Raw genomic sequence first — 10682 nt, forward strand, 5'->3', positions numbered from 1 at the left:
GTCAAAGTGAAAAAAGGGCATAAATTAATTTAAGAGAGTATAATACAATGAAATATATAATGCATGATGAGACTTCAAATTAGAAGCAACAATAATGTTAGTTCTACTCATGTCCCTTAATGAACACCCAAAGCAATGCTATAAAGCACAAAATAATAATTATTTACTAAACAAATGTGAAAAAATGGCCTCAACTTTGCCAACCCCTCATAATGAAATCTTTAATTCCCTCTCTTTATTTTGTTTAAAACCCAATTCCTCCAAAGCTTTGAAAACAAACTATTTTCTCTCCCAAATATTTGGCATACTAAGAAACACACAATAATGCCTTACCATAATGGTATGCATCACAACAACAAAGTTGTTGAAGACAATGAGGCTCTAACATACCAAACATACCCTTGTGGTTACTATGTCCAAAGCCCCTCTACACTCTCCCATGCCAATAGTGTAGACATAAGAAACAATCTTCAAAACGATGCGGAATCAACTTTTCACTCCCCGGTTCGATCTGAAACCCATCCAACAAACCCTACTCACGAAGACGAACCATCTAGGTTCGCCCTTCGCCGCTACTCCTCTTCTCGAGGCTCTAGCCACTCTTTCACACATCACAAGAAGATCTCTTACGACGGCACTGCCACTGAAAACGACGATGCACACCATCTGGTAATCGTCGATGACAAAGGCAGTGTCATTAGTGATGAAGAAGAGAAAGGATTGTTTGATGAGTATTATTATGGAAAGAATGAAGGAGGTTGGAAGAAGTACTTCTCTTATGGTTACTCTGATTCTTGTGCTTGGTTATGGTTGCAAGTGAGTTGGAGAATTATGGTGAGTTTTGGATTTGCATTGCTTGTGTTCTACATTGTTACAAAACCTCCACCACCAAAATTCTCCCTTGAGGTACATGTCTAATAATTAATAAAATTATTTGTTCATCCTATGTTTGATTTGATGCATATCCCTATATTGATATAATGAGACATTAAAAATAATAAGTACAAAAGAATTAGACATTCAAATTATTGCTTAAATTAAAAATCGTAATAATGTATCCATCTCGTGATCCAACATTATCATATATCATAGGCTATGTGAATTAATGATTTTGTCTATATTATTATCCTACACAAAAATTTTATTCATATAAATTTTGCAATTAACAACATGTTGCAACTATTTTATATGTATAAGGTTGCTTTATTAATTTGTAGATTGCAAGGATTCCAGAATTTAAACTAGGGGAAGGTGTGGATAGAACTGGAGTAACAACAAAGATTCTGACATGCAATTGCTCCATGAATTTAATCGTAGAGAATGAATCAAGATTCTTTGGTCTTCATATTCGTCCTCCCCTAATGGATATGAAATTTTCAATCTTACCATTTGCATTTTCAAATGTAAGTATGTCAATTATGATGCAGAATATTGAATGATTGATTCTAGAATATTTCTTTGTTAAATGGGTATACACTAGTGGGTAGTGAGCCTCACATATCACATTTAGAGCTATCAATTTCATAAGCCCTCTAATTATTGGCTCCAACCTACATGTTAGACAGGCCAAAAAATTATATAATTTAAAATGCCCCCAAAAAGTAAGCCCCAGCGCCCTAAAATTTTGGGGGCTTAGTGGGGCCTATAGGCCCACGTTTTAAAAAAAAATTGATTTCTTTTTTTAAAAAAATTTTGATAATTTTTTTTAATTATTTTTGATTTTTTCTCTGATAAAAAAATTTCATTTTTTTTTGAAAATTTTTTTATTGGAGAAAAAAATATAATTTTTTATTTATTTTTCTCACAAAATTTTTTGAGAAAAAAATAAATTTTAAAAATTTTTTAAGAAAAAATCTTAATATTATCAAAATATTAGGGGCCTATAAGCCCCCTCTCTTAAGCTCCAAGAAATAATGGGCCAAGATTTTAAAAAATTTATTTTTATAGGGGGCCTAATTTTGGGATAATGAATCAACTATTAATAAAAATAAATTTGGTGAATAAGAGATATAAGACTCTCTTCGTAATTTTGGAACATGGGAGTTAGGAAGTGCGGTGAATAGAAGATCTTATGTTTAATCTTACATTTATTAAGATTCTCATATTAAATAAGATATATGATTTAAAAATATGTTTATAAGTGGTAAATGATTCTCACCCTATAAGTCGATTTTATAGGATTAGAGTTAGGTTAAACTTAAATTCTAAGAATTATGAGTAAAATATTAACAATACTAATATTAATTTATAAAATTGATCATTAAAAAAAATTATATCGGTGAGTCCCATTTAATAATGAGCTACATTTTATAATCACTTATTTTTCACCTGAGGTTTCTTAACAAATATCACATATTTTTAAAATTGTTTAGATAAATTGTGTGAAAATATAATTTTAAGACTACATAAAATTTGTATTTTCCGGTTGCAGATCTAAACTAATGTTAGAGGTGGAAAAAGTTTTAATGAAAAATTTAGAAAATCAAAAATGCATCTTGATCTTGATCTTCTGTACAAAATTGATTTAGAACATGAAAAATGCATCTTGATCTTGATCTTAAGCTTGATATAGTAATGTATAAAATTTAGAACATAAAAATGCATATTGATCTTCTGTTGTTTTGTTGTCTCAATAACTTGTTCGATAAACGGTGTTGTTATCTACACCTCCACAATGACAACCTACACATCCCTTGCATTTCTGAAATTATTTTAATCATAGTCATCCTTGACATTTTAAGTGTCATGTTCTAAATTAAAAAATTGTTGAACTATGCATCATTTAAATATATATTTTTTTTGTACCAAATTCTTTTTTTCTTGTTTCTTTGTGTTGTAAAATTATTATTAATTTATTCATAACCGATATTATTAAAATATCATTTGCGGTCGAATCCAAATCAAAAAATGTTTTAATCTACTACTAGCTTCCAAAAACAGGGTGTGTGGGTAGAAACTATGGGGTGTAGATAACAAGCCTCTTAATAAGAACATATATATGTACTTATGTAGTAGCATCATCCCTAAACTCTAAATAAAATTTTGTACGTCTTTGATCCAAATTCAATATTATAACAGGGACCTAAGCTCTATGCAGAAAGTGGGTTAACAATCTTTACATTACAATTGGGGGTAAAGAATAAGGCCATGTATGGTGCTGGAAGAAGCATGCAAGATATGCTAGATTCTGAAAGAGGGGTGCCAATAGTGATACAAGTAACTTTAAGTTCAAGTTTTGAAGTGGTGCCAACACTTGTAAAGCCCAGGTTTCATCACCGAGTTGAATGTATAGTGGTTCTCAAGAAGGCTTACAATAAAAAACATCGATCCCAAGCATTTAATAGCACTTGTAAAGTAACTTCTTAATCAAATGTGTCTTTCAAGTTCTCTATAATACTCTCTCTGTCCCTTCTTTTCTTTTTTCCACGTATATTAAAAAATGTAGTTGAAGAATTAAATGTATTTATTTTGTATGTAGACCTTTCTAAAATACACTTTGTATATCAATTATCTAACTTTAATTTTTTTCGTATTTCAAGATAAATATAATAGTATTAATAAGGAATATGAAAAAAAAATAAATGAATTAAATAAATTGCATAAAGACTTATATATATAGACGGATGAAGTATAATAAATAAATAAAAAAAAAAAAACTCTATATAATCATAAATATTTGAAGCCTTTGCTTGGTTGTGAAAAGGAAAAGAGTTAAAAGAAAATAGGAGAGAAATGGTGTAGATTGGATGGATAGTTTAATTTAAGAAAAAAGAGAAGAAATATAATGTAAAAAATATCTTCTTTCTTTATTTGATGGGATAAAATGTGAAATAAAATAAATGTATAAAAAAAATACCTCGACTAAAGAGATGTATGTACCTATGCGGTGGATAGGAGTGGGAATAGGTCAAGCTAGACCAGGCTTTGAAAGACCTGAGTCTGGCCTACGATTTATCTTTTAGACTTAGTTTGGCCTACGACCTATCATAGGTTTTTTTTTCCGGCCTGACCTGACCTTTTTAGAAGTCTTGTCTGACCTGAAAGTCTATTTAAAACCCTTATTCACATTAAATAATTTAAATGTTCTAACAAAATAATTTTAAAAAAATCTGAAACAAACATCCTTTAAACTCCAAAATATAATTTTTAGTTTCAAAGAATATTTTTTTTTTTCTGAAACAAATGCACCAATTATTACCTCTCAAACAAATATGTAATGACTATTGAGTGATTGACTAATTGAATGGCTACCGAATATGGAACGACTACCAAATATGGAATTGCTACCGAATATGGAACTGCTTTACTGAGTGATTGCATAATTCATAGAAGTTAAAATAGGAAATAATATCATTAATATAATAATAAAAGTTAATATTAATAAATAATAAAATATATATAGGTCGGCTTGTCAGACCTAATATGCTTTTTTATAAGTTTGAACCTGATCTATTTAAATAAATAGGCTTTAAAAACAGCTTGAACCTAACATTTTTATTAAATAGGTCAAACCAGGCCAGACCATAAGTAGATCAGGCCATAGGCCCCTGACGGACGGCTTATCTTATTTTCATCCCTAATAGTGGACCGGTAAAGCATTTGTAGGAAATCATATTTTATCTTATTTAGATATTTAATACTTTAGAAACACAAAAATAATAAAAACTAGTAGTAAAAAAATTATCATTATTGAAGCATAAAAATAAAATATTGATACATGAATAATTTTTTATGTATTCAATATTATAAATTTAACACTTCAAAATAAATCATGTGAATTAGTTGATAGTGATTGTTAATTACATACTATTGTATTATTATTACAGACACTTAAAAGTCTGTCTATCTACTTTTTCTTATGGTGTTAACGTATGCATAAATTATTATTACAGATAAAATATGTTGAGTTTACTGTAGATAGTTATTAAATTTAAGAAGCAAGAGTAACTTAGAAAATAAAAAATGATTACACCAAAATTGTGTACCATTTATATATGTTACAGATTATTATTTAGTAGTAGTACTATTGTACGTACCATGAGAAATATACAATAATTATATATGTTACAGATTATTATTTAGTAGTAGTACTATATGTTACAGATTATTATTTAGTAGTAGTACTATTGTACGTACCATGAGAAATATACAATAATTATAATTAAAATAATTGTATACTAAGAAAGATATAATTTTAAAATAATTGGTTTGCATAAAATTCAGCCTTTAGTAATAATTTGAAAAAGCAGGGAGATCTTTAAGTACCTTTGTCTACATGTGTCCAAACCAACAACCATCAATTATTTTATAGCAAAGTTGTACACTTACAAAATATCATTATTATTTCATTACAAAAATAGCTATGGAATAGCATACAACTGTTTTTTGTTTTTTAAATAGAAAATACCTCATGGACATCTACAAAAGATTGAAAGACTAATTAAATGAAGAGTCAGTTGCTTGTACGTACACCTTACAATAAATAATGTTGGAATATCCTAAAAGTATATCTGCAAAAAAAATATACATTACATTACAAGATTGGGACCACAAGTCACTCTAGTGGCCTTGTTGATTAGTATCATTACCCCACATTTTTTTCATTCCAATACAAAAATCCAACTATAGCTCTTCAAGCCAGATCATTCTCAACAAAAGCCACCACCATTTTTTTATTGGCTTCAATTCAATATTCATCCATTTTGGTCATGCATCACGTTCTTCCACCATCCATAAAGGATTTGAAATTTACGAATGTCGTTAAATCGTTAAATTAAGATCAGACAATTTAACTTTGTTTTATACCATCCGATCTTAATCGAACAACTACCAATGTCTTAATTCGTAAATAGAAAGATCCTCGACCGGAGGGTATCTTAGTCCGACATTAAGAGCATTTTTTCATAAGAAAATTTCATGTTGAACTTCAACTTGTAATTGCATAGTGTAAAAATAAAATAAAATTGGCCACAATAATTAGAAACGTAAAAAATAATGACGAAATTAGAGACGAATTTTATATTTTTCATCTATAATTTTTTGTCATTGATTTAATGTTTTTGGATAGTGAAATTATGAAATTAAGACCTAGTAGTATATCTCCTAAGTCCCCTTGGTGTAGGCACAACCACTTCACGACCAGTTTTTAACAAAGCTTGACGATCCTTAATTGTTTTATCAAACAATCTGTTATCTGGATTCTCAGCATAGCAAACATAGTAACAACTCACACAAGCATGAGGCACTGCCATTGCAATCCTAGTCTGCAAATTCAACAAGTTGATCATGTTAAGATTTTATCACAGGCTCATCAATCATTGTGAGCTAACAAAAAAATAATAATTTAACATTATATTAGCTTAATTGTAATTTTAGTCTCTCTATTTTAAAAATTGACAATTTTAGTCTCTCTAATTTTTTAACTAAAAAAATGATGACGTAAAATATTTTAAATAACGTGACATATGATAGAATGGTATAGAATGATTAATACATATGAAATTAAAATAAAACATCGTAAAAACATAGATTTCAACTTTGGAATTTTTTATATTTTTAATTTAATTAATGACATATGAATAATTAATACATCTAGATGGTTCTATATTATAAAATTGTATGTGACGTCATTAAAAATATGTCAAATTGTTTTTTAGTTCAAAAATATGAGAAATGAACTAAAATTGTCGACTTTTAAAATAAAAAGACCAATTTCGTGAATTAGTAATAATAGAGAGACCAAAACTACAATTAAGTCTATTATATTATTATTGTGTAAAATTAAATAATTTCTTTTAAAAAATAATTATTTAAAAAAAATGAATCAAAGTGACTCTTAATCTCTATATAAAAAAGCAGTCAAAAAAGGGATACCAACCAAAAGGTATCCAATGAGGAATGTGAGTAGGGATAAGGTGGCTGTGAAACTTTGGTGTACTCTTTGAGTCCAAGCAGCCACAACAATGACACAAATTGAGCCACTACAAACTCCTGTCAGGAAGCAAATTGAGCTTGTTATATCAGCATCTACTATTGGCACCATGTCTTCCTTCTCAAATAGGGACCATGTGTCTTGTGATGCATTTACAAAACCTTTTCCATAAGCTGCTATCTGTTAAGATTATTTCAAAAATAAGTTAGGTAACTTTGAAAATTGGTAGTATTAAACTATATGCATTACTCATGTTGAATATAAATAAATACAAATATAGTTGGAGGAAGGACCACATATATACCAAAACAGAAATTAGCTTAGGTCCGTTTACTTTGTGAAAACATTACCTATTTTTATTTCCTGTTAATTTTACTTATTAATAAAGAGTTTCCTTAACTTTGTTTAGGTCCGTTTCCTTAACTTTGTGAAATAACTAACAATTAAAGATATTAGCAACAAATTTCATTTTACAGAATTCTTGAACCATTCAAAATGTTGATTATCAGCTAAGAAGTAAAAAAAAAAAACTCAATTTCAATACTTCTTGAAGACCAACAATTTTGAACTCATACAAGAAAATTGACTAAAATTAAGCAAAAATTGTACATGTATCTAGACCAAATTATACATGTACTAGTACTTTTTTACTTATATTTTGTTAGAGTACCACCAATAAATTCTTGATATGTGAAGTTACCTGTACATAAGCCCAACTATTGCCATTTCTGAAAATCGAATCCATGACGCGTAAACAACATCGAGCACAACAAAACATGAACTCATCTTCTCCCTCAAGCAAATTCAACCCCCTAGCAACAATTCGCAATGCTTCAATCGCTGGCACAAATAGAGAACCCAAACAAGCACTTCCGAGATTCCGAGTCAACGCTCTTAGAAGGCAAAATTGTGTGCTAGATTGCATTCCTCTCAAGTAATACAATGCAATAACCCTGCTAACAGTTATATTAACAACATTCCTCATAACCTCGGTAGTCCACATCAAACTCAACACCAACACAATGATAATCAACGGTGGAAAATAAAAGTTCAAAGCTCCAATAACTGCTAAAATCCATAGCGATATCCACAAGAATCCAACACCGAGCATGTTATAAGTAGGTTTATTCAAATCACTAAATTTCGACACTGGTTGAAGCGATAAACTCAAGACCTTACAACAAAACTTAATTCTATGACTAACCCAACAACCATATAAACCATTTCCGATAGCAAAAGCGATGAAACAAACACCAACGCCGTCGGTTGGAGCTTTTTGAAAGCAAATAAGAAGAATTCCGGCTGCAAGAGACATGATAAAAGTACACCACAGTATGAAATGAATCATAAAAGTTGGCCATTTTCTAATTGCACCTTGCCAAATGAAAGCAAGAATTATGCTCATAAAAGTTGCAACTTCCACTTGAGGGAGAAAAAACTTCAAAACATTTTTCTGTTTCCTTTTAACAGAATCAGAATCTTGTATAAGTCCACGGATTCCTTTGAACACAAGAAAACACACAAGAGCAATAGCTAGTAATTGGTGGAGTGCAAATATAAACAAGGATATTCTGTTGGTATATCTTCTTGAATTAAGTGTTACTGGTTGCTGCTGAAAAAAGGAAAGAGAAACCATATAAATAAATAAAAAGCATTAATAATAACAAAAAGAAAACAAACCCTTATAAATTATAATCCTTAACCAAAAAAAAAATGTAAATTTAATTTCCATAAAGTATTTGACTTGAACAATACACAAGAAACTCTCATAATCCTTTACCAAAAGAACATTGAAAATGTAAATTTCCACAAAGTATTTAACTTGAACAAGACAAAAGAAACCCTCATAACCACCTACCATTTTTTTTTTTAAAAAATGTAAATTACCATAAAGTAATTGACTTGAACAAGACATAAGAAACCCTTATAACCCTTCTAAAAAAAATGTAAATTTTCATGAGGTAATACTTCAACAAGACATAAGAAATCCTCATAAGTCATACACCCATTAAGCAAATTTTGTTTAAAAAATGTAAACTTCCATAAAGTAATTGACTTGAACAAGACACAAAAAACCCTTTATCAAAAAAGGTAAATCCACTAATACTTGATCAAGACACAAGAAACCCCAATAACCATATACCAACAAATTTAAAAAAAAAAATGTAAATTTCCATAAAGTAATTGACTTGAACAAGACACCCTCATAACCCTTTACCAAAACAAAAAAAAAACCAGTAAATTTCCATAAAGTAATACTTGAACAAGACACAAGAAACCCTCATAACTATTTACCAAAAAAAAAAAAAGAAAAATGTAAATAAATTTCTATAAACTAATTGACATGAACAAGACACTTCTTTGAAAAGAAAAAAAAGAAACATACTTGTGGTGGTGGTTGTGGTGTTTCAATTGGGGTTGGAACAGAGCGTGATTGAGTATGAGTATGAGAGCGTTGAGATTGATTAGTAGGTTGAGAAGGTTTTGCAACTCTTGTAGAACTATTAATCACAATCCTCAAAGGGTTAGTAGGGTTTAATCTATGAAATCTTGAAACATTAAACTCTTCATGATCATGACCATGACCAACATTATCATCATCATCAACATCAACATGATTGCTTTGAACTTCTCTCTCTTCAACACCAACTTCCCCTCTCTCCAAGTCCCTTACCCTTTCTTCCTTATTTCCACCATCCCCTTCTTTTTCTCTCATTCCAGCTTCAATTTCATTCTCTCTCTCACCTACCACCTAAAAAAACAACAACAAAACAAAAAAGATTGAAACTTTACAAAAATGGTAACACCCCATTCCGAAAAGAAAAAAATTGAAGTAGCTTAACTAAACAATAAATTGAAATAATTAAATTAAATACATGTTCTGTGGCACCCATTTGAAAAAAAATTAGTTTTTGATGTTGTGACGGCGGCGATAACGGTGACGGCGTCGACAACAGTGATGGTGGTGTTTTTTTTTTTCTGAGAGAATAATGTTGTTGTTGTGTTTTTGGATTGGTAAAGATGACGTTACTGGCTTTGTTTGTTGTTTTCATTTGGAGCTATTTTTTTATCAAGTTACACTGAGTGGTGGGACCCACTGGGTGGTGTTGTAGTCGCGAGGAGTTACTGAACATGCCACAACAGAGAGTGGTAACACGCGCCTTTTTAGTGAGTAGTCGCTGTTTCTTGTGTCAGAGAAAAACAAAGCACGTGGAAGAGGAAAACTAGTATAAAATCACCCTTTTTCTACTATTAGTAATACTTAACATGTTTTTTTATTTAGATTCCTAATTTTGAATCAAATACGTAGGAGTTGTGTATTGGATTTTATTTATAATTTTTTGAATATAAAATTTAATATCTTTTAATGTAAAATGACAATAATAACCCTTTATATTTCATCAGATCCAAATCTTTATTCGTATATATAACTCTTTTTACTTTTTGTGTATGTTTGAATTTGAATGATCTCAAAAAATATTTAAGTTAATAAATCGAGATTATGATTTGATTTTTTGGCATTAAAAACATTTAAACTGTTTTGTCCTTAGGTCTTATTGTTGCATTGATAGTAATTATTACTAATATATTAAATTTGAATTTATATATTTAAATAATATTTCATCACATTGAATTTAAAATTGGTTAAATTACAAGTAAATTAAAGAAATATATTTGAAGGAAAAAATAGAAAATAGTAATTATTGTTAAGACAAACTCTCAAATTAAAGTTTTGATGAAAATAAACAAA

At 29.4% G+C, this 10682-nt stretch overlaps 2 protein-coding genes across 3 annotated transcripts; one reads left to right on the forward strand and one right to left on the reverse strand.

Annotated features, from left to right (window-relative positions):
- Positions 1 to 232: 232 nt before the first annotated feature.
- LOC101504502 (uncharacterized) lies at positions 233 to 3507 on the forward strand. Its single transcript, XM_004499873.4, has 3 exons — positions 233 to 906; positions 1218 to 1403; positions 3079 to 3507. The coding sequence occupies exons 1-3, from the start codon at positions 325 to 327 to the stop codon at positions 3364 to 3366; spliced, it is 1056 nt and encodes a 351-aa protein (XP_004499930.1). The 5' UTR covers positions 233 to 324; the 3' UTR covers positions 3367 to 3507.
- Positions 3508 to 5919: 2412 nt separating this feature from the next.
- On the reverse strand, positions 5920 to 10024 carry LOC101505031 (protein PNS1). Of its 2 annotated transcripts, none has more exons than XM_004499875.4 (5): positions 9808 to 10024; positions 9318 to 9683; positions 7632 to 8543; positions 6878 to 7111; positions 5920 to 6263 (listed from the first exon to the last, which is right to left on the reverse strand). In XM_004499875.4, the coding sequence occupies exons 1-5, from the start codon at positions 9982 to 9984 to the stop codon at positions 6081 to 6083; spliced, it is 1872 nt and encodes a 623-aa protein (XP_004499932.2). In that variant the 5' UTR covers positions 9985 to 10024; the 3' UTR covers positions 5920 to 6080. The 2 variants fall into 2 exon arrangements, with proteins under 2 accessions (XP_004499932.2, XP_004499933.2); XM_004499876.4 differs by having other exon boundaries at positions 7632 to 8540; positions 9808 to 9999.
- Positions 10025 to 10682: the final 658 nt, after the last annotated feature.

Source organism: Cicer arietinum, chromosome 5 (genome assembly GCF_000331145.2).
Source record: "Cicer arietinum cultivar CDC Frontier isolate Library 1 chromosome 5, Cicar.CDCFrontier_v2.0, whole genome shotgun sequence".
NCBI classification, from domain to species: domain Eukaryota; kingdom Viridiplantae; phylum Streptophyta; class Magnoliopsida; order Fabales; family Fabaceae; genus Cicer; species Cicer arietinum.